General features: G+C 43.4%; 1 protein-coding gene across 2 annotated transcripts; it reads right to left on the reverse strand.

The window, feature by feature from the left end:
• Positions 1–422: 422 nt before the first annotated feature.
• Positions 423–27,029, reverse strand: LOC129814920 (CTTNBP2 N-terminal-like protein). Of its 2 annotated transcripts, none has more exons than XM_055868074.1 (5): positions 26,813–27,029; positions 12,805–12,912; positions 5,243–5,476; positions 4,938–5,045; positions 423–4,851 (listed from the first exon to the last, which is right to left on the reverse strand). In XM_055868074.1, the coding sequence occupies exons 1-5, from the start codon at positions 26,849–26,851 to the stop codon at positions 3,571–3,573; spliced, it is 1,770 nt and encodes a 589-aa protein (XP_055724049.1). In that variant the 5' UTR covers positions 26,852–27,029; the 3' UTR covers positions 423–3,570. The 2 variants fall into 2 exon arrangements, with proteins under 2 accessions (XP_055724049.1, XP_055724050.1); XM_055868075.1 differs by having other exon boundaries at positions 12,805–12,932.

Genomic DNA, 27,029 nt, shown 5'->3' on the forward strand with positions numbered 1-27,029 from the left:
GGGAAATATGTAGCTAATTATTTTTATTAAAGCATGTATCAAAGTGGAAGAGTTATGTGTTTGCTCCTATTGATTCACACGTAGCAGGAGTACCTTATTCATGGGAAAGTCAGAAGTGTGCGGTGTGGTAATTGCAACTTTACCACTTCATCCAGAGCTGATAAGTCCTCCAATCTTTTTCTGCTTGCTGCGATTAGAGCGAGTTCCATTCGTTGTGTATGTAGTAGGTGTGTGTGTACACAGTGATTTACAGTGTTACCTGCTGGCCGGGGGGCTCTACAGCAGACATGAGAGACGGTGATAGTACCTTCGACGGCTAGGTAATGAGACAGTGACACCTGGTGGATAGAACCACAAGCAGTGGGATTCAAAACATAAACCAGAAGAAAGCAATATACAAACAGTAAAAACAGAAAAGCATGGTTGATTTTTTTTCATGTGTATTTAAAACTACCGGGTCAGAGTAATTGATCAATAGATATACATGTATGAATAGATGCAGTGAGGTTGAGGGAGTGTTCTCCTTTTATAGCCATCATGGATAATGCTGTAACAAATGATATGATGAGCAAGGTATATGCATGGAAGTCTAAAAGGTTTTGCAATGCAACACAGTGCATACTAATCTGTAAAATGTGATTTTGGGAGCACCAAAAAAACAGCATGCAGAGCCTCTTCTCTTTTCACTGTCTTTGGCAGACGACTAATTTCTTCGGACTTTTCTCACATTCAATCAAATGAACAACAAACGCAAGCAGAAATCATTAAGTGATAATAATAAATATATTAGCATACATTTTTCTAATATATAATACTTTATGATATTTCCCCCCCACAGCTACCCCCCCTTTTTGCCAAAACAGCTATGGGGTAAATAACACAAGCTGTTACAGTAAATTCTCTATAATACAATAACTATAATACTTGATTATCTTACTAAACAATGGGATAATCTCAACTGCATACTCCTTGCGTCCACTCTCCTCGCCTCCTTCTCAAAACCCTTTGGATGAGACAGCCAGAGGTCCCTCCTCTCTGACCTTAATGGGTTTTGAGAAGGAGGCGAGGAGAGAGGATGCGAGGAGTATGGAATTGAGATTCTCCCCGTTCAGCAGTGCTGATTACTAGTCCTGATAGCCAAGTGATATACTAAGGCAATATTTAATGCACCGTATAAAAACCAAATTAAATATTTATATGTGCAGTATAGTAGCTACAGTTGAAGTTGGAAGTTTACATACACCTTAGTCAAATACATTTAAACTCAGTTTTTTCACAATTTTTGACATTTAATCCGAGTCAAAATTACCCTGTCTTAGGTCAGGTAGGATAACCACTTTATTTTAAGAATGTGAAATGTCAGAATAATAATAGAGAATGATTTATTGCAGCTTTTACTTCTTTCATCACATTCAAAATGGGTCAGAAGTTTACATACACTCAATTAGTATTTGGTAGCGCTGCCTTTAAATTGGTTAACTTGGGTCAAACGTTTCGAGTACCCTTCCACAAACTTCCCACAATAAGTTGGGTGAATTTTGGCCCATTCCTCCTGACAGAGATGGTGTAACTGAGTCAGGTTTTTAGGCCTCCTTGCTCGCACACGCTTTTTCAGTTCTGCCCACAAATGTTATGGGATTGAGGTCAGGGCTTTGTGATGGCCACTCCAATACCTTGACTTTGTTGTCCTTAAGCCATTTTTGCCACAACTTTGGAAGTATGCTTGAGGTCATTGTCCATTTGGAAGACCCATTTGCGACCAAGCTTTAACTTTCTGACTGATGTCTTGAGATGTTGCTTCAAAATATCCACATCATTTTCCTCCCTCATGATGCCATCTATTTTGTGAAGTGCACCAGTCCCTCCTGCAGCAAAGCACCCCCACAACATGATGCTGCCACTCTCGTGCTTCACGGTTGGGATGGTGTTCTTCGGCTTGCAAGCCTCCCCCTTTTTCCTCCAAATATAACAATGGTCATTATGGACAGACAGTTCTATTTTTGTTTCATCACACCAGAGGACATTTCTCCAAAGAGTACGATCTTTGTCCCCATGTGCAGTTGCAAACCGTAGTCTGACTTTTTATGGTGGTTTTGGAGCAGTGGCTTCTTCATTGCTGAGTGTCCTTTCAGGTTATGTCGATATAGGACTCGTTTTACTGTGGATATAGATACTTTTGTACCTGTTTCCTCCAGCATCTTCACAAGGTCCTTTGCTGTTGTTCTGGGATTGATTTGCACTTTTCACACCAAAGTACGTTAATCTCTAGGAGACAGAACGCGTCTCCTTCCTGAACGGTATGACGGCTGCGTGGTCCCATGGTGTTTATACTTGCATACTATTTTTTGTACAGATGGTGGTACCTTCAAGCATTTGGAAATTGCTCCCAAGGATGAACCAGACTTGTGGAGGTCTACAATTGTTTTTCTGAGGTCCTGGCTGATTTCTTTTGACATCCCATGATGTCAAGCAAAAAGGGCACTGAGTTTGAAGGTAAGCCTTGAAATACATCCACATTGATTCAAATTATGTCAATTAGCCTTTCAGAAGCTTCTAAAGCCATGACATTTTCTGGAATTTTCCAAGCTGTTTCAAGGCACAGTCAACTTAGTTTATGTAAACTTCTGACCCACTGGAATTGTGATGCAGTGAATTATAAGTGAAATAATCTGTCTGTAAACAATTGTTGGAAAAATGACTTGTCATGCACAAAGTGGATGTCCTAACCAACTTTCCAAAACTATAGTTTGTTAACAAGAAATTTGTGGAGTGGTTGAAAAACGAGTTTTAATGACTCCAACCTAAGTGTATGTAAACTTCCGACTTCAACTGTCTATGACAAACCAATATGCGGGTGTAAAATCGATATAATGTGCTCATATGACGTGTAAAAATATACATTCTAAATGTTTGACCAGACGATTGGTATGAGAGCAAATATAATATATTTTCATAGTAGTTACACTACACATAATACATAATAGTATTAATAATACTGCATATACACAGAATACTGCACATACACAGAATACTGCATATACACAGAATACTGCCAACTTATTAAGCCTTGAAGATATGGAATTTTATAATCATGTGCCATTTTAGGAAATACAACATTATAATAATGTGTTTGTAAGCAGCCTAGTTTCAGTATTAAACTCTGCAGTTTAAGATAAGCTCTCTTATTTTGTTCAGTATTAGGCTAAATCCCAATCTTGATTTAGAGATATGCTCATTTCCTAACTCAAATTCAAAAGCTGCATTATAAGTAGAGACATTTGATTGTCCCATGACATAACATGCTTTTCTTAGCAACATTTTGAAAAGTACCCAGCAACTAACATGCATGTTGGCCCATTACTCTTAATTACGGCTTATTCTTCTTATTTTATATTATCAACAAACCCAAAATGTATAAATACATCTATAGTGCTACAAGAAGAATGAAGCAGAATGCATGTCAAAAATCAAATAAATACAGTTAACTTGACAGTGTTTTGGAGCGTGCCTCAGCATACAAACGTGTGAGCGGTATAAAAGAACACAGCGATAGTAGCACTCAGTAGGAGGCTAACTGATGGAGGAAACCACCATGTCCAGCTCTTTAACATTCTCCTGGCTGCTGGTGAGACCACAGCTTCCTGACAGCTCAGGAAAGTGGCTGGCTCTGGTACCAGGGATGGATGGCGCTGGAGACTGGGCCAGGCCAGGCTTCTTAGAGGGGATGGGGGGAGGGTTGCCCCTGTCTGCTCGGGGGATGGTTGGGGAGCAGACCCCCAGAGGCAGAGCAGCACCAGAGGCCCTGGGGATGACAGGGGAGGAGGGGGTCAGGGCCAGGTTACGGTAGTCAGTGCCGAAGGGAGAGCTGTTAGGTGGCGGAGGTTTGGCCCCCTGCTGGACTGTGAAGCGGGACAGGACGTGGGTGACGGTGCTGCGGGCCAGCTGCTTGGCCGGGCTGGGGACAGGGACGGGGATGCACTCAGGGGACGGGGACAGGTCTCTAGGGGAGTGGGGCAGGCTGCCACCTCCTCTTCCATCCTGCTGCTGCTGCTCTGGATCAGTGTGGCCCTGGAACTTGTGGCGAGCAGCATGGAAGCGCTGGTTGATGCCTGCCTGGTAGGAGGACTGGTAGCTGGGACTGGTGGCCATGTCCAGCCGTTTAGCCAGCTGAGGAGAGGAGCACGGGGAGGAGGTGAGGGAGGAGGACCCCGTGCTGCAGGGGGATAGGCTCTGGTTCAGGAGGGCAGGGGACAGCAGGACAGGGCTGCTGTTCTCACTCCGGTTGTCTAGGCCCAGTCTGTCTGGAAGGGCGTCCTCCCTGAGGCAGTCGTGCCCGTTGACCTTAGGCTCTTCACCCCCCTCTGCCTGGCTGGAGTGTGGTGGTGGTCGTAGTAGTGGTGACCCTCCACTGGTGTCCACAGGAGAGTCTCTCCTCTCATCCTTCTCCTCAGCTCCCCTCTCTCCCTGAAGCTCTCTCCTCAGCGCCTCCACCTGCTCCTGCAGCAGGCAGCACTGGGCCTCCTCCCTCTTGAGCCGAGAGCGGAGCTGCGCCTTCTCCGTGTCAAACTCAGCCAGCCGCTCCTCCACCCTGGCCTCCATCTGCAGGGTCCTCCTCCTCTCCTTCTGCAGCTCAGCCCTCAGGGCCAAGATCTCCCCCTGCTCCTTCTCCAGCCTACGGCTTGCCTCAGCCAGGCGGTGGTCCACCTCCAGGGCCCGCTGGCTGGCCCACTTGCACTCCTTGGCCAGGGCAGAGGAGAGCTGCTTGTGCTGCACCCGCTCCTCCTCCAGCTGCTCCAGGACCTTCTTCTGTTCCTTCTCCAGACGACGCACCTGGCCCCGCTCAAACTCCAGCTACAGGCACAATAGAGTACAATAGGTTCAATTGTAAAAACTCAATCCTATAGCAGTTATCACTCAGATATTGATGTTTAGTCTACCTGTTGCAAGAGGCGTTCCCTCTCCTTCTCCAGGATGCAAGTGACATCATCGCCCTCGGCGGTGTCCTCTGCATGCCTTCTCCTCTCCTCCTCCAGATCTGCAATGACCTGACACAACCACAGGGGAGAGACAGAGACACAGACATGATAAGATCCTAGGTCAGGATAATCTGCTAACTAAATACAACTTCCCGGGTGGAAAATGATTAGATATGCTTTGGGTGCAAGCTAGTTTAGTTCATCTTTAATCTAATCAAAAGTGGAGGGGTTGGCATCTAAGGCCCAGCGACAACCCCCAGCCCTACCGTCTTGTGCCTGCTCTCGGCTGCAGCTAGCTGGGCCAGCATCTTCTCCTGCATCCTCCTGCATTGGGTGACCACCTGCTTGAGCACAGCCAGGGGGCTAGAGCAGGCTGAAGCCTGGTGGACCCCAGGGCTCTGCCCCCCCAACGCCTCACTGTCCCTCTGCAGAGCCAGGAACGGGTCGCTCAGGTTGTACTTCCCATAGCGCTTCTCCACATATGTGTCTCTGCACTGGGCCTGAGGGAGGAGAGGAGACGAGGGTTGAGAAACACTGGGGTAGAGAACTGTTTGTGTGTCAAAACAGGCTATATTGTGTAGAATAGTTATTGTTATTGTTCAATCTGCTTTTACTAACAGTCACTTAGGTGTCTAGCTGAATAAACAGACTCTGTCCCTGAGATATTTTACAGTTTTGTAAGTATATAAGAAAGTCAAATATCATCGTCAGACAGTCACTAGTACTATGCAGCTACATGTACTATACACAATACATGTACTATGCACAAGTGTAACCTGGTTTCCCAGCATCGTAAAAAAGCCATAATCTGTTTCTTTTTCAGTTTCTGCATGCTGCCCTTTCCCTTCCTTCAGGCCTGCTGCAATAATCTTCCTTCCACTGCCTGCTAAACAGGAAGTCAGCCACAGCGGCAAACATAACATGCCAAGAGAAACATCAACCATATTTTCTATGGGAGTGGGGATTCCCATCCCTACCAGGAAGATTGAGATATGGAGAGAGCAGGGGAGAGAGAAAGAGAGGGTGAGAGGGAAAGAGGTAGAGCAGGCAGAGGAGGAAGAAGTAGCGAGAGAGAGAGGGGACAGAAGAGAGCTTTCAGAAGAGGAAAGAGCGGTAGAGAGAGAGAGGAAGAAGCAACAGATGTTGTCTGTCTTCAGTCAGAGTGTTTGTAGGGTGGCTGCTCCTGCTGGTGTCTGGGCCAGGTCTAACTAGACCTTTACTCTGCCAGTGCAGGGGGGAACAATGGTGACTTCAGCAACTTCCCTCTGAGGTGACTAAGTGGTGGCTATTCAGTAGCCTGATGGTCTGGGGGTAGAAGGTATTGGCCAGACTTTCAGTTTTTGCTATGATGCTCCTATACTGCCCGCGTCTGAGTGATGGAAGCGGGGAAAACAGACCGTGGCTCGGGTGGCCCCTGATGATCTCCTTGGCCTTCCTGCAACCCCTGGTGTTGTAGGTGTCCTGGAAGGCAGGCAGTGTCGGTGCGTTTGGCTGAGCAGTCGGCTAAGCTAGTAGAGTCCGTTGTGTCTCTGCTAGGCAGAAACAAATGCCAATGTCATATATAATATCTATCCATCGGTAAAGATATCGGGATACAGAGGCTGTGAAGTCTCGATCATGCTGTTATTTGATCCGGTCCGTTGGGATATGAGAGAGCAGATCAAAAAGGATGGAAAATAAGGAGAGGCAGGAAAGCACAGGAGTCCTGCAAGACCTGAAACGTTTCTCTGAAACACACAGTGGGCACAGTCTGGTGCATGACAGCTAGTCATTAGCCATTACCCAATACCCCGGTCTTGTATCTGACCTGCATGACCCAGGTTAGAGAGAGAACATTCCTTAGCCTCACACATCATAACACAACCGTCTAGCGCAATGGTCTCCACACCAAGCCTGGTCCCAGATCTGTATGTACTGTAGCTTACTCCTCTCTCACTATGTTACAGCCTGGTCCCAGATCTGTTTGTGCTACAGCCAACTCCTCTGACAATCGTTGTCATCCATCCAGGCCTTGTACGTTTCCAACACACACACACACACACACACACACACACACACACACACACACACACACACACACACACACACACACACACACACACTGCAGCACAAAGGGAGGCTGTTTTGTGTTCCAGTGGTGTTTTCGAGAAGGGGGGAGTGTGAGGAGGAGGAGGACTGACATTAAACACATTCCTGATGTAGTTAATGTTTAACAGCCAGGTCAACCAAAGCTTATGCACTCATTCCTGCGCTAATGTGGCGCTGATAACAGGCACGAAATGGTCCCAATTCTAAAATGTTGTACTTCCTATTTTCCCACACTGGTGTGTGCCAAATATTTGCATCGCTAGACTCCAACTTTCTGCAGCATGCCACAGCATAAGGAGAAGCATGAGCCATGGATGGTTAACAGTGAGAATAGCTTCAGACATTATCATCAAACATTGTATAAACATAACACAGGAATATCTGTCATATTAACCCAACTTGATTTCCCAGCAAACCATGTCATTATAAGAAATGAGTAAAAAATTCAATAAATAGGGAATATAACAAACTTAACCCTAACCCTTAAGACTCATTGGAAAAAGAAGATCACCCTGTGACTGACAGTGACACACATACAGCACCACGTCAACGGCAGCTTGTGGCCGCTCCGTTCAACCACATACTCAATAGTCCTCATGACATACTGGGGTGATTCAGAATGAGTAAGAGACTCTGAGCGCCTTGAGAAATAAGAATTGTTCACACGATCTGTCGCTCCAAACATTGGGGAGTTCATATGCTAGCTGACACACGGTTCTTTGTTTTGTAAACAGGAAATGAAAACATACACCTATTGAAAACCAAAAGTAGGGAAAAGTTGTTACAGTCCTCTAAGCCTTTCTCAAGTTGAGTAACTATGGGATTCATTGTTGTAATGCTGTGCACTTTTCTTTCACCTGAGTGCAAGAAGTGATCCCATATTCCAGTGTATACTGCTTTGAGGTCATCTCAGAACCATAGCTGGCCACAAGAGCCTACTGCTTAGGCAACCATGGAATGAGTTAACAGATCAGGGGGATTTAGTGTCAGTGAAGACACAGTCAGCCACACATCCTGACCGCTCCAGTTAAGGCCTTTGTTTATTTGTTCACTCCAAGTCTCCCTGCTCACGTAGTCATCTTCCACCCGCTCAGCACGGTGCATTAAATTGCCTTGCCTTAGATGGCAGGCGCCCAGGAGATGTGTAGATTGTGGTCTAGACACAACACATGAATGATCGAGGGGACCTTGATTTCTGCAGTTTGTTCACCTGGATACAGTTTGTTGTATTACTCAGGTCACTTTGTGTTGTACTTGGTACTAATCAGCAGTCACGGTGATCAATATAAGCGCAACGTGACTTGTCGAACATGTAACTAGATCATAACACGTTGGGATGAGCCTGCAGCATTTTTGGCAGATTTGAATAATGCTGCTGTTGTTCTGTATTTTGTTGTTGTCTGTAAACCACATTGTGTATATGAATGTGATCTTCCGGAGTCTACCTTAAAAAGGACGAATGGAATATGTGGGTTATCAGAGACAATCCTCAGACTGCAGACAGTCTGACATCCCAGGTGCCTGGACAGTACGAATTGGCATAAATGGCCAGCGCCGAGGCTGTACACTGTGGCTACTAAAGTCAAGCTTTTTCCCTGGTTGGCTCAAGGACATCCCATCAATTAAAGTCAGGTTAAATCATGGGAGGTCAGGTAATGGGTCGTCTGTCTCGTCTCCAGCTGCCCCGTGTGTACAGTACAGTACCACTAGAAATCATGATAAGGGTGGCTATTATGATAATGGCTAACTCTGCTCTCAAACCCCTGTCCCAGTTTGTGGACCACTAACCTGGCTATCTTACATCGGCGACTCCTGTGAAGCATGAGCCGAAGGCGGCAGAGTGGAGAATTAGGAGTCCGACAAGGATGTTGACGGTTCACCTCAGTGAGAGGATTTTATTTACAATATTTACAGGTGCAGTATGACTTGGCCAGTAAAAAAAATAAAAATACAAACTTGAAGACGACATAAACACTTGGATGAATCAAAGATATTCTCAGCGATAAAAAACTGTTCAGGCGTTCAACTACACTACATGGTCAGAAGTATGTGGACACCGGCTCATTCCAAAATCATGGGCATTGATATGGAGTTGGTCCCCCCCTTTGCTGCAGCATCCCCTCTTCTGGGAAGGCTTTCCACTAGATATTGGAACATTGCTGCAGGGCACTGATGTTGGGCGATTAGGCCTGGCTCGCAGTCTGCGTTTCAATTCATCCCAAAGGTCTTTGATGGGGTTGAGGTAAGGGCTCTGTGCATGCCAGTCAAGTTCTTCCACACTGATCTCAACCAAAAAATTCTGTATGGACCTCGCTTTGTGCATGAGGGCATTGTCATGCTGAAACAGGAAAGGGCCTTCCCCAAACTGTTGCCACAAAGTTGGAAGCACAGAATCGTCTAGATTGTCATTGTATGCTGTAGCGCTAAGATTTCCCTTTATTGGTACTAAGGGGCCTAGCCCGAACCATGGAAAACAGGCCAGACCATTATTCCTCCTCCAACAAACTTTACAGATGGCACTATGCATTCAGGCAGGTAGCGTTCTCCTGGCATCCGCCAAACCCAACCGATGCTTGGCATTGCGCATGATCTTAGGCGTGTGTGCGGCTGCTCGGCCATGGAAACCATTTCCTGAAGCTCCTGACGAACAGTTCTCATGCTGAGGTTGCTTCCAGAGGCCGTTTGAAACTCGGTAGTGAGTGTTGCAACCGAGGACAGACGAGTTTTATGCGTTACGCACTTCAGCACTTGGCGGTCCCATTCTGTGAGCTTGTGTGGACCACTTCGCGGCTGAGCCATTGATGCTCCTAGATGTTTCCACTTCACAATAACAGCACTCGCAGTTGAAATTTGACAAACTGACTTGTTGGAAAGGTGGCATCCTATGATGGTGCCACGTTGATCTCTTCAGTATGGGCCATTCTACTGCCAATGTTTGTCTATGGAGAATGCATGGCTGTCAGCAACGGGTGTGGCTGAAATTGCCGGATCCAGGGATGTTCACATACTTTTGGCCACGTCGCGTATAATGCCTATCATTGAACACAGGTATAGCTCCACTCTAGACACCTGTTACCTGCCCAACCTGCTATTTCACCGGCAAAGGCCAATCTGAGCATGTAGGCCTACTCTTTCCAGGAACCGTCCTTCGCTAGAAATGTTACAACATGATAGCTCAAAATACATTTCTACAATAAATGCATAATTTACCACCATAGACATATCATCATCTCATAAACAACCGTTTTACATGAAAACACACCCATTAGCTTGTGTCATGGTGTCCTAGGTGGGTACAATGCAGAGCCCTGAAAATATTTATCAAACATTTTAAGGGGGTTATTTGTTTTTGAAAATACTGTCACTGAATGCATATCTATAATCGGTAACTTCTTGTCAATCCGTCTGGATTTTATAACGCATAGCCTACCACTGTCTACCACAGGCAAATTATACAGTGCCGATTTGGAGAAAAGTTTGGTTCAGACGGTTTCTATACAGATATCCACATATATACCCCTCTCTCCACTGGGATTCTCTGTCTCTAACCCTATTAAAAGGGGCTGAGTCACTGGCTTACTGGTGCTCTTCCATGCCGTCCCTAGGAGGGGTGCGTCACTTGAGTGGGTTGAGTCACTGACGTGATCTTCCTGTCTGGGTTGTGCCGTGGCGGAGATCTTTGTGTGCTATACTCGGCCTTGTCTCAGGATGGTAAGTTGGTGGTTGAAGTTATCCTTCTAGTGGTGTTTACGGCTGTGCTTTGGCAAAGTGGGTGTGGTTATATCCTGCCTGCTTGGCCCTGTCCGGGGGTATCATCGGATGGGGCCACAGAGTCTCCTGACCCCTCCTGTCTCAGCCTCCAGTATTTATGCTGCAGTAGTTTATGTGTCGGGGTGCTATGGTCAGTCTGTTATATCTGGAGTACTTCTCCTGTCCTATCCGGTGTCCTGTGTGAATTTAAGTATGCTCTCACTAAATCTCTCTTTCTCTCTTTCTTTCTCTCTCTCGGAGGACCTGAGCCCAAGGACCATGCCTCAGGACTACCTGGCATGATGACTCCTTGCCGTCCTTGCCGTGACTCATCCACCTGGCCGTGCTGCTGCTCCAGTTTCAACTGTTCTGCCTGCGGCTATGGAACCCTGACCTGTTCACCAGACGTGCTACCTGTCCCAGACCTGCTGTTTTCAACTCTCTAGAGACAGCAGGAGCGGTAGAGATACTCTTAATGATCGGCTATGAAAAGCCAACTGACATTTACTCCTGAGGTGCTGACTTGTTGCACCCTCGACAACTACTGTGATTATTATTATTTGACCATGCTGGTCATTTATGAACATTTGAACATCTTGGCCATGTTCTGTTATAATCTCCACCCGGCACAGCCAGAAGAGGACTGGCCACCCCTCATAGCCTGGTTCCTCTCTAGGTTTCCTCCTAGGTTTTGGCCTTTCTAGGGAGTTTTTCCTAGCCACCGTGCTTCTACACCTGCATTTCTTGCTGTTTGGGGTTTTAGGCTGGGTTTCTGTACAGCACTTTGAGATATCAGCTGATGTACGAAGGCCTATATAAATACATTTGATTTGATATACAATCTGGATGGACGGACAAGGAGTTACGGATTATAGATATGCATTCAGTAACAGGATTTTCGGAAACAACTAACCCCCTAAACATTTTTGCCAAATATTTTCGGGCCCCCGGATTGTAGCACTCTAGGAACCATGCGTGTATGCCTGGCCTCCTATATACAGTAGGGCTAGTCAACAGGGAATGTGCTTCAAACAAACACAAGGTATGTTAAATTTGACAATAACCCATCAATCCTCAATCATTATTCGAATAATGTATTTCACATTGCTAAATTATGTACTTCAATGGGCAGCTTTATACAGGATAGAGATACGGTTCCCGAGTTACATTGTTTGATTAATGGCGTGCACGACAAACAACTTGACTGGGTTGGGGTCAATTCTAACATTAGAAATTAATTTGAATTGGCCACATACCACAGGAAGCCGAATTTGAATTGAATTAAAGGAAGTATAATTTAATTCAATCAAATTCTAATGGCTTATTTATCTCCATGTAAATGTTTATTTTGACATCATGTATGGTTACCAATACCATGTAGCATAAGGTTGAAACATTTGAAAACTTATTCTCCTAATAATAATAAAAAACGATTACAGAGGTCTGGAAATATTATAAGATCATGTTGGGGGTTGTCTATGATAATTCATAATTCCATTAATGTTTTTAAATATCAGAATACATTTCCCAGAATGCATTACATCAAACACTGCAGTATTGAAGGGAACAATCTAACATTTCATGATAAAGAAAATCTGAGTTGTAATCAAACGAATATTTGAAATGGTATGTGTATTCTTTGCATTAACAAGTGTTATATCCTTTTGATAAAGTATTTGTCAAATGAATAAGACTTTCATGTTTCATGTCTTAGTTGAATGAGTTCAATTCTACTTCCTTCAATTAAAATGCTGCTTCCTGTGGGGTGTTGCCAGTTCAAATTCAATTCAAATTCATTGTTTAAATTAAATTAAATCCTGAAATTCCAAATTGACCCCAACCCTGGTAACAACTCCTTAGACATAATTATAAATCATAGTTTTATCTTTATGCTTCAGACCTCATATTATGGGTAATGGTGGCATCATTGAGGGGCCTTTGGGTCCTGGCTGTAAATTACACAAGGGGAAAGACGATGGATAGCTCTTACCCTGAGGGCCTCGATGACCAGGTCGCGAGCCTCCAGCTCTCCCTCCAGGACACTGAAGAGCATCAGCAGCTCTGGCTTGCTCAGGCTCTCCATGTTCATCTGGGCCTCCTGTGGGCAGGGGACAGGAGCTGGATCATTACAAGAGACACAATTCATTCTCTATTCTAATGTTCACTGTAAATACATTGGGCAGGAAGCTGTGTCCTTTACTCATTGTTATAATTATACCAACATAGAAGTTATGTGAATATGTTTTTTGCTTTGTGTATTTATACATGATATTTGGATATGATTGGCCTATACTGTACTTAGTTTAAAGTATCCTTGAGTCCTGTGGTTCATTGTGGACCTATGATTTTTAAGACATTTTTTACAGCGCAAAATGTAGAACAAATCTGGCAAAGACTTGGATATCAGGCAACATTGAATCCAATAGCTCCACTAATAAAACACTAGATGCATTTACCAGGCCCTACTGAGCCTGGACGATCATTAATAAAAGCTAAAAGCTTTTGTAAACCGAGAAAATCCCTGGATTTTCCACTCACTGTCATGGTTCATTTGTCTTTGTGAGGAGCCTGTGAACATCATACATGTGAAGACAAATGCCTCACACACACACAGGCCAACATATGGTGAGCAGATAAAAAAAAAACTGTCCCAATCTGTATCCACATTGTCACAAAGTTGTCGACAAGATATTACGTAACTGACAATGAGCTGTTTGCCCTCATTCGTTCCCCCTAGGTTCATCTCAAGACTCAACAAGTTGTGCTTTGCGATCCTCTCTCCCTCTAACTTTTGGTTGGGCCTCTTGAGAGTTTGTGGTTTTGTTAAAAAGGCAGGGTAGAGAATGTTTAAGATCTGCTGTGGTGTCTTTGTAGGCGCCGTGCACTCTTTACTTAGTGCAGCTGCCCTGGGTCTGTTGACAACACTGTGGTATCCACACCTCAAACATACAACCACACTCTGACCAGCCAACACATGCCGGCCAGGCTTTGGAATCAGTGTAGTTTGTACAGCATCCCACTAAGTGATGGGATCCTTAAAAGAGTAGAAAACTCACGGTGTGCTTCATGGGATATTATTAGTAGGTTGGAAAGAGACTGTCATATGAGACAAAATAATACAGTTTGACAAAATAATCAAGAGGGTGCTCTGTTGAACTCGGATGAACCAACAAAGCCAGGAGGGCTTCCTGACCAGGTGACCTGACCAGAAAAAAAATCATAATAAACCTGTGAGCATTACACTCTATTTGAACGTCCTTGTACCTCCCCCAATCAGCATCCACATATCGGATTATTCATGGCTATTACAGAAAACCTGAGAAAAAAAATGTAAAAACAAGAAACCCTGCACACTGCTTTTGCTATTATCACTGCTCTTTATTAAGCTTTACGTATCGGCCTCAAGGCCTTCGTCAGAGCTCGAAAGCGCTGGTTAGTTCCCCATCCACCCAGTACAGTCTGTTAGCCATGCTGCTCCAACCGCTAAGCATTCAGCAGGCCTTCTCCAATACGAGCTCTGTGGTCGCCCAGTAGAAGTTGCCACATCATGAAGTCATCAGGAGGGGCCGCAGGAGCTCTGAGCGTTGCATAATGAGATGGGAGCTTTTATTAGAGCTGCTACTGTACAGCATCATGGGGGCTAAGCTCTCCCCGCATCTGTCATACAAATAACAAGACACTTAAAACATCTGAACGGATGTCTAGACTATGGGATATGAATCAATTCAATTCATTTTTCTGAGCTCTAGGACAATAGCAAAGGATACAGCAGCAGAAATAGAAGAGAATAATATTAGGAAGCAAAATATTTGCTTCCTCTCATCTAAATCTATTATTCCACTAAAGTTATTCCACTAATACATTATGGTTCTTTCTGGCAGTTTCATCCCAGATCCGAGAACACACTGTAGTGTGTAGCAGATCTATGATCTTTAGATGTGTTTTCCTCCATCTCCAGACCCTCATGGTTTGGTTTGTTGGCTGACCACATGGCTAGCATGCTAATTAAACTTCCCACTTCCTTCAGTCTGCTTTTACAGTCTTGCTAATTTCACAGCCGCTTGTATGACTGAATATACGCTCACTAGCAATGTGTTATTCAAATAGAAAGCATGGGTAATGTTATTAAAAGAGATGGCATGCATGGGAAAATCCAAAATATTCCCACACTCGTTCATTTCCGCTTCCTAAAGAAATGCCTGCGTCTATAATCCTTTTATCCTTGTTTGTTTGAAGCCTAGTCAGCCATGTGCCCCTTATAATGGTACGTTACACAAACATTGCCTCATAACAAACTTCTAACTCAACCTGAGGCTCTCTCTCGCTCTCTCTGTGTGTGTCTCTTTCTCTGTCTATCTCTCCGTCTCGCTCTGTGTATCTCTCGGTCTCTGTCTCTCTCACTCTCTGTGTGTTCAAGCTTATGCAGGTTGCCAGATTTGTAGATTTGTCATGCATTTGTCACTTTTCTTAACTTGAACCCAGCTAGCACATATTGTTCTGAGAACCATATGTTTATTTGTGCTTGGTGAGAGCATGGTTGTCCTATGGTTATTTTGCATACAACCTTCTCACAACTTTATGGATTTTTTTTTTAAAGGAACTTGACAAAAAAACATAACTTTCTTGGTATTTCATTACTTTAACAGAGCGTTTCCTAAAAGTTCAAACATGGTTACATTTCATTTCCATTTTGGAAATGTTCTCTGAACCAACTGGTTTGACATTGGGAATGTTCTCAAATAGTTCAGAGAAGGTTAAGAAACAACGTTCATCTGTGGGAATTTCAGTTCTTCAGCGTAACAATTCCTACAGGTTTCCTCGTGGTTCTATTTGAAGTCATGTTCTCAAGTCCGAGAAAAGTAGCCCTTTACACTTCTACCCATATACGGTTTGAAAATGGCAGATTTGGGCACTAATAAGCTCTCTGGCTCTGCACTTCACAGCACTGTATGGGTTTTGAGCACCGCTCGTAACATGAAGTAACCCCCATCCCTCCTGGTAATTTGACAATTTCAGAAAATGTTTGGTCATCTGAGTGAGTGAAATGCTGTAAATTAAGATGACTTGTATTACGAAAGATGAGACGTTGAAGATTATAATAAATACCGCTTTGATGTCACACAAGCACGCCAAACACCCACGAGTCCAAATGTGCACTTCACATTTCCAAATCATAAACTCATGTCATATTATGTACAGTGTCAACGTTTATGATCACTATGTTTGATGTACAGTTACAAGAGGACAAGGCGTCATACCCTGGGTTGTTCTGAACAGAATGAGCCTATGTTTGTTCATTTGTAAGATAATTCGCCACGGCACATGCACCTGAATGCACTCATGACTTTCTATGTGCACCAAACGTTCTCTGAATTGCCTTGTGAAAGCCTAACACTGTAAGATTGTATTTTAGAACTTAGCTAGCCATGTTGGCAATAGAACAAGCTTTCAAATCAGGCCCACCTGACCCAGATTGCGTTTTAAAATGGACCCTTTTTGGATTGCGTAAACAATAGTAATTGTGTGATGGCAGCGATGCAGGGTTGTGTTGCTCTAGTCTAGTTCCTCAACGGCAAAGGTAAGAGAGCTCCAAAAAAATACTTTATCGTTGAAGACTCTTCTTTGAGTCATAAAAGTGCATTAAAATAGCTTAGGAACTGTGTGCACTTTGGAGAGGTGTGTGGCCACTTGGAGACTCCAGTTAGTCCTCTCACTCAAACCCTTGTAATGTTTTGTCTTATCTTGCATCTATCCAACATTTTCCAGGAATAGATTTATCATGTTACTGAACGTATGCAGAGTACTTTCAGATTTTGTTATCAACAAAGGCTGCGAATAGTACAGTAAATGTAAAATGCACATCAAATCAACAGTGTAATGTTTGGATTCTGTCTTGTGTCAGGTGACCTGTTGTGTACTCACCTTTGGTCTAATCATTTCCCCATTATCTCCAAACTGTTCCCTTTCAATTGCTACCATGGTTATACATATGCTTTTCATTTTCTTCTTTAAGAAACATTTCAGTTTAGCCACAAGTGTAAAGGGTTAAAGGGAAACGTCCCATGATGGTATTGACTGTCCATTACTGCTTATCAGTGGTGAATTTAGGTATGGGCGACATGGGAAGCCGCCCAGGGCGGGCACACACAACATTTTGGAATGGTGACATTTGCGCGATCGGCTTTCTATCGCTCATTTGCACGTCACGTCAATGATATCATGTCACCGTGTGGGACTGTGGGTCAATTAATCTTGTCAGCCTGGGCGCTCTGATTCTAGTTTGTGAGCTAGGCATGCTACTGCTTGGGAAGGCCTCCCACTCAGAAGTACGAGATGGGGCGGGGGCGAGGGTAGGTTGATCACAGGTCTCCCCACTGGAAGCCCGAGGTAGGGGGAGCGCACCTCTAACTTTGTTCAGTACTAATGCAATTAGTAAAATCCTTGTGCTCGTCTCCACCCCCTCCAGGTGTCACCCATCTTCACCAAAATACCTGTGTTTTCTGTCTGTCTGTGCCAGTTTGTCTTGTTTTGTCAAGGCAACTAGCGTGTTACTCTGTGCTCACCCCCCCCCCCCCCCCTCTCTCTGTTTTTTTGCTAGTCCTTGTGTTTTTGACCCTTGCCTGCCTTGACTCTGAACCCGCCTGCCTGACCATACTGCCTGCCCTGACCTCGAGCCTGCCTGACCATACTGACTGCCCTGACCTCGAGCCTGCCTGACCATACTGACTGCCCTGACCTCGAGCCTGCCTGACCATACTGCCTGCCCTGACCTCCAGCCTGCCTGACCATACTGCCTGCCCTGACCTCCAGCCTGCCTGACCATACTGCCTGCCCTGACCTCCAGCCTGCCTGACCATACTGCCTGCCACTCTGTACCTCCTGGACTCTGACCTTGTTATGATCTTGTGCCTCTCCACGACCATTCTCTTGTCTGCCCCTTGGATACTTATAAATATCAGAGACTCAAACCCATCTGCCTCCTGTGTCTGCATCTGGGTCTCGCCCTGTGCCCTTACACTAGCACATTATTGATTTGGTTATCTTTCATTGAGGTGACATCATAAAGGTTTTGTGTGATTGTATTGACTAGGTCCTGAGCTCAGTAATGGGAATTTCCAATGCTGTAGGCTAACCTAAAATACATCTATATTATGCATCTTTTGTGATATGTTGAGTCTTTTGGGGTGTCTTATGCCTAGAATTAGCCAAGGAGGTTGTATGGTTCATTTGGTTTCTATTCTGAAAGTTTGGTAAATTGTGCATAATGACATTTAATTGTGCAACAAATGTATTTAGGGTGTCAGACTCATATACTATTTTAATGCAAATTCAGGGGGACTTCTGAAATATTTTGGAGCACCCTCTGGTACTGGCCAGGATGAGGAGCCATCTACCTCCTCAGCCACACAGGCCTCTTCAGAAATTATCTCGGAGCCCTCAGCCACACAGGTGTCTTCACAAATGTTGTCTGAGCCTGAGGATGAGGATGAAGACCCATTTGCTTCCACTTCTCCCCAGCAGGATTCTTCAGGTGTGTTTATGGGCACACGCACCTGTGTGTGTGTGTGGGTACACACACATGTCTTTGTGTGCATCCCTGCATAACATAAACAAAAAAATCCCTTTTGCAAAGTTTTAAGTTTCAGTTCTGACTGACAGAATTCAGACACAACTAGTTTGCAGAGGACCAAGTGAGGTACCACTTAACTTTTTTTCCCCAATGAATGAGAGTGATGGAAGAAGTTGCCACCACCATTATTTCAGGAAGACCTTGGTGAGTGGTGAAAAAAGCCTTAAAAGTTGGTTGGTGTATTCTGAAAAAAACAACAGCCTCTTCTGCTGTAAACTCTTTTCTAAGAAGAAAATGTAGCAAACTCAGGACTGACAGACTGGAAACATGCACGTTCTTTGCTGACATCACACGACAGCCGTCCAGAACACTAAAACTGCATGAAAAGGGGAAACAATTGATAAGCATGAGATGGCACTTATGGAGGCTGAGAGGATAAGATGGAGAGAGAGGTATTGACACGTCTGACTGCTATTGTGCAGTCTCTGGCAATTAGAAATCTGGCACTAAGGGGACACACAGAAACCCTGTACTCTCCATCAAATGGACATTTCCTCAAAGAGGTTGAACTGATGGCACAATTTGATCCAGTCTTGAAAGAGCACCTTAACCGTGTCCAAAAATGGACCTCAAGTCCCTTTTTGAACTCATTGATTTGTTGAGCAGCAAGGTCATTTCAATAATGGTGAGTGACATCATGCGGGCAAAATTCCTCTCTATCATTCTAGATTGCACCTCAGATGTCAGCCACACTGAACAATTGTCAGTTGTGACTATAGAATTGTGTCACTGAAGGAGGAGCGCCACATAAAGGAACATTTTATGGGGGTTTTGGAGGCAGAGGAGTCCACGGGCCAACATTTGGCATCCCTGATTCTCAAAAGATTAGAGGAGCTAAAAATTACTTTTGAGGACTGCAGAAGACAGTCTTATGATATTGGGGCCAGCATGAGAGGCAAAAACAAAAGTGTCCAAGTCAGACTCCTGGAAATAAATCCAAGAGCTCTATTAGTGCCATGTGGGGCTCACACATTGAACCTGGTTGTGGCTGATGCTGCTAAAAGTTCTGTCGATGCCACAGGTTACTTTGGCATCTTACACAAACTGTACACCTTGTTCTCAGCCTCCACACAGCGATGGGTCATCCTGAAAAAACATGTGGACATCACTTTGAAGATGTGGACTGAGACAAGGTGGGAGAGTAAAGTTAAGGGTGTCGAGCCACTGAGGTATCAGGCGGCAGCGGTGAGAGAGGCACTGATTGAGGTGAGGGATCAAACCAAAGACCCTGTGATAAAGATTGAGGCCCAGTCCTTGTCAGAGGAGGTGGGGTCATACCGCTTCAGCATCTGGTGTGGTATGACATCTTGAGTCAGATCCAACATGTGAGCAAGCTGATGCAGTCTCCCAGTATACATGTGGATGTTGAAGTCTTCTCAGAAAGACAGAGAGAAGACTCAGCAACTACAGGGCAACATGCTTTATGACTGCACAAACGCCAACCAAGGATATTTGCGAGGGTATGAATGTAAAGGCCGTCCTACAACAAAAAAGGCTGAGGTCCACAAAGCGGCACTTTTCATATGAATCATTTGAAGAGCCTTTCAGTGATGCCCTGAAGAAGCTGGAGGTGACATTTTTCAATGTCGTTCTTGATTCTGCAACCTCAGCCCTTCAGAAAAGATTTTCCACATTGGAAAATGTGGGAGAGAAGTTTGGAGTGCTGTCAACCGTCCAAAGTCTCTCAAATGAGGAGCGGACAGAACAGTGTGAGGCCCTTAGTATGACACTGCACTATAAAGAACACTCAGACTTGGATGGCAGAGAGCTTGCACAGGAACTGAAGAACTTGCCTGACTTGCCATCGAAGACCATGACCCTGCTTGATCTGCTGATATTTATATACGAAAGGGAGCTCTCAGAAATGTATGTCAGCGTATGTGCTACTGGTGTTGAAGAGCAGAGAGTTGTGATCAGGCGCACTCTTTATTGGGCAGAAGCACAATAAATGGACGCAACAGCGTCAAACCTCCAGCCAAAATGCAAAAGAGAAATGCGCAAAATACAGTCACAAAAAACAAATGTAATAATCCAACCTCCTATGGGTTACACAAGAATACCCAGGGGGGAAATAACCAGCCTGGCGCATCACACTGAACATGTAACAAAACAACTACACAAGGACATGGGGGGAACAGAGGAATATTTATATACAATGTGATTAGGGAATGTAAACCAGGTGTGCGGGCAACAAGACAAAACAAATGGAACAATGAAATATGGAGCGGCGATGGCTAGAAGGCCCGTGACGTCGACCCCCGAACGCCGCCCGAAACAAGGAGAGGAGCCGACTTCGGTGGAAGTCGTGACAATGTATGAAGGGGGGGTTCGCCCAGGGAGCCATACAAGCTAGAACCGCCACTGCTGCTTATCAGATACTAACCATAATTTATTCAAAAATGCTTACTTTAACAAAATATTTCAGTTGTTGAGTATATTACATTTGTTTTATTTGTTTACTTTATTATTTCATTCCAAGTCATCATCTCATCTCTATAGAGGTGCTCCCTACGCAGCCTGCCAAAATCACTATTTTGTAGTTCTTCAAAGTAAATAAAGCATACTTTTATGACTGCTGAATACCAACTATCAATCACTTTGATCATGTATTTTCAAGTAGAGATACTTTGCGAAGCAACAGCTGCTCTCTCACAATCGCTGCTCTCCCCTCACAATCCGCATTCTTGTTTCTTCCATAGCAGGCATAAAAGAAATACAGACCTGACAAATAAAGATGCGTAATGGATTATAGTCATTGTAGTTAATTACCACATCTTATGCGCTAAATTATGTGGAATATTGGCCTGTTGGAAACTACAACTCCCTACAACATTGCACAGTTCAGGCTTGATCTGATTGATCTTTAGAGAAACTGTGAAATGTGCGCATTAACCTCACATTAAAAAAATATGAAATGGAATTTAAATAATTCAACCAACGTATGTAATTTAAAAAAATATGAAATGGAATTTAAATAATTCAACCAACGTATGTAATTTAGTTGTTTAAAAAAATGAAAAATAACCAAAATGTTGGTTAATCGCTCAGCATGATCGCTTCTGGTGGGGATAGACAAAATCAACATGCGCATAATGGCGCACTCGCGTGGCTGGCGAAGTCAGCATGTAAGAATGATATTTAAAAACATACATTCTGTTCAGAAAAATTTACACACAAAACACAAGAAAACTTTAGTGGTGTTCAGCTTCAACAAAACACTCTCAATCTTGCTAAGTGTTCAGATGTGTTGGCCACGCCCACTAATTATTCCATGCAAAACAATTATTCACATTTATCTCTATCATCAGAGTTATACAGCAACTAAATGCATGCTTTTCATGATCAGTAAACATCCTTTTTTCATGTAATTTCAGATACGTGAGGGTAGCCTCACGATATCTCTCAATATTGGCCACCATCAATTGGATATTTGAGTGATATAAAATAAAACTGAACTATACCTGACAAGTATGGGTGCATTTGCCGTGGTACTGTTAGCTGATAATGTTTACTTTTCAAGCTACCAGTAGAAACGTGGTACATTTGGCTAAACATATAATGAATGGTAAGTAGACCTAATGCACTTTTTCCACCAACCAATGTAGGCCTACCTAGAGAAGCTCGCTAACATGATCCCCTTTTCAACATTGTTTTTAAGAGTGTTTAATTACAATTGCTGCTGACAGACATGATATAGGCTACATTGATTGATAGGCCACGTCGAATTGGCTAGCTAGCTAATAACAGATCACGTCAATATGGCTAGTTAACAAGCGAACCTCCAGGGGATAAACTAGATGACAATATCCAAATATTGTTTGATTTGCTTGCCATCTATAGTGGTAATGACTGTAGTCTGACTGACAAAAGCCTAATCTCTGATGAAGCAAGCTAAACTTTGTTGCTTGCTTAGCTAGCTAAATGCCAAATGGATTGGTACCTTCATGTATCTGAAATTACATGATCATTGATGTTTTAATGATCATTAAAAGCATGCATTTACCTGCTGTATAACTCTGATGATAGAAATGAATGTGCGCAATTGATTTGCATGGACTAATCAGGCTGCAGGTAAATCAGAAATGTGTAGTTCTGACTATGCTCAATTGGTGATGATATTAAAAGCAAATAATTATAAAATGTATTTAACAATCCCTTGAAAAAGGCACGTAGTTGGCAATGGGTTTAGCGGAGCTGGGGGTCTCCTTGCCTTCCCAGCAGTCAAATCAAACGTATTGTGACATTTTATTGAAAACAACCTATTGGCCACACTCTTAAAAAACCTCCCAGGAAAACTTTCAAGGATCCAGAGTAAAACGTTCTCAGAACCTCACTGCAACCTACAAATAAACATTCCCAGAACAGGCAAAATGTTCACTTCTGTTCTCAGAACGTTTAAAAAACATTCCGTTTTACCAGTCAGGAAACTATTGGCTTCTTTCCTACAAACAATTTGAAACCAAAAACATACGTTCCAACAACTTCCAAGGAACAAAATGTGATAGCTGGGGAAGATGTCTCCCCGAGATGGCGCCGGAGAAGAGAGGGACAGACATAATTATGTGTCCCCAAACGATCGTGTTTTTTTGTTTGTTTATTAGCGTTTATGTAACTTATTTTTTTACTTATTTTGTACATAATTCTGCCGCTACCGACTCTTAAGACCGAAAATAACTTCTGGACTGCAATTACTCACCACGGACTGGCAGAATCCTTTTTTTCCTTTAACAAGTCTGACGAGCCCGACGCGAACTATATACTGCTTTCTCGGAAACAGGCCCAGATATCCGTGATTTGTGTGAAGAGGAGGTGGAGAAAAAGGGGCCAAAGTGCGGGCTGACTTCTGAGAATTCGTAGGCAATCGAATAAACCCACACTTCCTTCCATTCTGCTAGCAAACGTGCAATCTTTGGAGAATAAAATAGATGACCTACGCGCAAGATTAAACTACCAACGGGACATTCAAAACTGTAATATCTTATGCTTCATGGAATCATGGCTTCATATTTTTGTAAATAACAGCTGGTGCACAATATCTAAGGAAGTATCAAGCTATTGCTCGCCTGAGGTAGAGTATCTCATGATAAGCTGTAGACCACACTATTTACCTAGAGAGTTTTCATCTGTATTTTTCGTAGCTGTTTACATACCACCACAGTCAGAGGCTGGCACTAAGACAGCCTTGAATGAGCTGTATTCTGCCATAAGCAAACAAGAAAACGCTCACCCAGAGGCAGCGCTCCTAGTAGCCAGGGACTTTAATGCAGGGAAACTTAAATCCGTTTTACCAAATTTCTGTCAGCATGTTAAATGTGCAACCAGCGCAAAAAAAACTCTGGACGTATAATATGTAGCCTACGGCAGGTGACCTTATGATCCAATTTCTCATTATTATTTTTATTTTTTATTGTGTGTCTGTATATATAATTATAATTTGTTTTATTTTTTCTTTCTTTGTTACGCTCATCTGTTATTGTCACTTTGTCCTATTGTTGTCTAATATCTTGTCATGTTTGTCTTGAATGTTGTTAATTGGAAAATACAAAAATAAAATACTTTAAAAAAATAAAATAAAAACTCTGGACCACCTTTACTCCACACACAGAGACGCATACAAAGCTCTCCCTCGCCCTCCATTTGACAAATCTGACCATAATTCTATCCTCCTGATTCCTGCTTACAAGCAAAAATTAAAGCAGGAAGCACCAGTGACTAGATCAATAAAAAAGTGGTCAGAAGAAGCAGATGCTAAACTACAGGACTGTTTTGCTAGCACAGACTGGAATATGTTCCGGGATTTCTCCGATGGCATTGAGGAGTACACCACATCTGCCATTGGCTTCATCAATAAGTGCATCGATGACGTCGTCCCCACAGTGACCGTGCGTACATACCCCAACCAGAAGCCATGGATTACAAGCAACATCCGCACTGAGCTAAAGGCTAGAGCTGCCGCTGTCAAGGAGCGGGACTCTAACCCGCAAGCTTATTAGAAATCCTGCTATGCCCTCCGAGGAACCATGAAACAGGCGTTGCGTCAATACAGGACTAAGATCGAATCGTACTACACCGTCTCTGATGCTCGTCGGATGTGGCAAGGCTTGCAAACAATTACAGACTACAAAAGGAAGCACAGCCGAAAGCTACCCAGTGACACAAGCCTACCAGACGAGCTAAACTACTTCTATGCTCGCTTCGAGGCAAATGGCACTGAAACATGCATGAGAGCATCAGCTGTTCCGGAAGACTTTGTGATCACACTCTCCGCAGTCGATGTGAGTAGGACCTTTAAACAGGTCAACATTCACAAGGCCGCAGGGCCAGACGGATTACCAGGACGTGTACTGCGAGCATGCGCTGACCAACTGGCAAGTGTCTTCACTGACACCAACAGATCCACAGATGATGCAATCTCTATTGCACTCCACACTGCCCTTTCCCACCTGGACAAAAGGAACACCTATGTGAGAATGCTACTCAATTAACTACAGCTCAGCGTTCAACACCATAGTGCCCTCAAAGCTCATCAATAAGCTACGGACCCTGGGACTAAACACCTCCATCTGAAACTGGATCCTGGACTTCCTGACGGGCTGCCCCCAGGTGGTAAGGTTAGGTAACAACACATCTGCCACGCACGACTCCAACACCATCATTAAGTTTGCCTATGACACAACAGTGGTAGGCCTGCTACTCTCTATTGTTATCATCTATGCATAGTCACTTTAATAACTCTATCCACATGTACATAATAATTCAACTAACCGGTGCCCCTGCAAATTGACTCTGTACTGGTACCCCCCTGTATACAGCCTCGCTATTGTTATTTTACTGCTGCTCTTTAATAACTTGTTTCTTTTACTTCTTTTTCATATTTTGATTTTATTTTTAACTAAATTTTTGGTTAGGGGCTCGTAAGTAAGCATTTCAGCATGTGACTAACAAAATTTGATTTGACCAACATACTTCCCAGCTCTGGCTAAGCCAATCAGTACTGTCCATGAGTCATAGCACAAAAGTAGCAGATGCCTTTGGCCTGCTGCACTATGACTGACTGACTGACTAGGTCAGTGTCTGCAGGTCATAGCCCAAAGGCCGGCAGATAGCGATATTGAGTTCATTTTACCTCCCAACGCATTTCATGCAGCCGGCAATATACTCGTATCTAAAACATTCTCCCCTATTCAGGCTGCAAAGGCTTCGATTTCCTCCTTAACTTTAACTTTAAGAAGGTGGAAAAAAACAAGGAAAATATGCATTCTTCCTTATGAAACACAATTTTCCACCACAATGCTAGAGTGGCTAAATACTAATCTCAGATATTGCGTATCGCGTTCAGCCAATCAGATTACAGCTGTCTGTTGTTTACCCCTGGCTGAACGCAAATTATCACCATTAAATAAAGTTAAGGAGGAAATAGAAGCGTTTGCAGCTTGAATTGATCATGTTTTAGATACAAACGGTCCACGAGGGATACGAGTGTATTACCGGCTGCATACAATTCGTTTGTACGGTAAAATGAACTCAATATCGCCACCTGCCAGCCTTTGGGCTAAACAGGTCACAACAGACAACTCTTTGTGTCAAGAGACTGGATCAGATCAAAGTAATAACTTGACATTCCTTTTCAAAGTCAGCAGCATACTGTAGCTACCTAAATGTGTGTTCTCATTCATGTCTGTGTGCAATAATTAGAATTTCAGTATCATGTCAGTGCTATTACAAACAAAAAATCCCTTTTGTAAAGCCATTATAATTCATTGAGGTCCTGGTTCATTTCCATGAAGTCTGATGTAATGTCTGACGTCCCATTAACAGCTTTAGGAAATACTAGCTAACCGTCTCAATGATAAATCAAAACGAGTGGATAAACTACTCATGTAGTCTTGTCTATTTGTTGCAACAATGATACAATGTAAAATGCTATTGTGTGAGGTTATACCTTTCTGACAGAGGTGGAAAATATAACACTAGACAATAAATAGACAATTTATAACGTTTGTCAGTCACATGATATAGTCTTGTTTCACATCACTAAATGACGGACAGACGTTCATTATAAGCATGTCTACCAAATCAGGATATATAAAACAGAGAAACAAGCACAACACATAAATAATATATATTTCTATAGAATTAGCCAATCTCTATCTGGACATTGAAGATCCTACAAAACCCCTCTAAATTTACTTGAGTTAATGAGCGACAATGTTTCATGTATGTTTCACTTCTCTAGATTTTCTTGTATAGGCTACTGCGGATAATCCATAGATTTAAGAATAAACAATTGTATTACGACAGCTGTGTGTGATTCGAGTGTCTGGCTATTCATAATTATATAAAAGTTTATCCTCGACAATTAACATACCTTCATATGTCCTTTCAATGCCTTTGTAAACTCCAACATCAACTTTACCAATTGTTAAAGATTGTCTTGTCTTGCGTCTTCAGTTTCCGATACGGAAGAAATTAGTTCAAATGTGACAAGTCCATCAGCCTATAGGCAAGTCCGAATTCAGAGTTTTGACCTATAAGATTAGTCTACCTCAGACGCAGGAGGCAGTGAAAGGAGGCTGTTGCTTGGG

Source organism: Salvelinus fontinalis, chromosome 18 (assembly GCF_029448725.1).
Source record: "Salvelinus fontinalis isolate EN_2023a chromosome 18, ASM2944872v1, whole genome shotgun sequence".
NCBI classification, from domain to species: domain Eukaryota; kingdom Metazoa; phylum Chordata; class Actinopteri; order Salmoniformes; family Salmonidae; genus Salvelinus; species Salvelinus fontinalis.

Coding starts and splice junctions, on each gene's coding strand:
- LOC129814920 (XM_055868074.1), bottom strand. CDS start 26,851: ATGTTGGAGTTTACAAAGGCATTGAAAGGACATATGAAG. Junction 5,477..12,804: donor TGGTCATCGAGGCCCTCAGG/GTAAGAGCTATC, acceptor CTCCTCCCTCAG/GCCCAGTGCAGAGACACATA. Junction 5,046..5,242: donor CCGAGAGCAGGCACAAGACG/GTAGGGCTGGGG, acceptor TGGTTGTGTCAG/GTCATTGCAGATCTGGAGGA.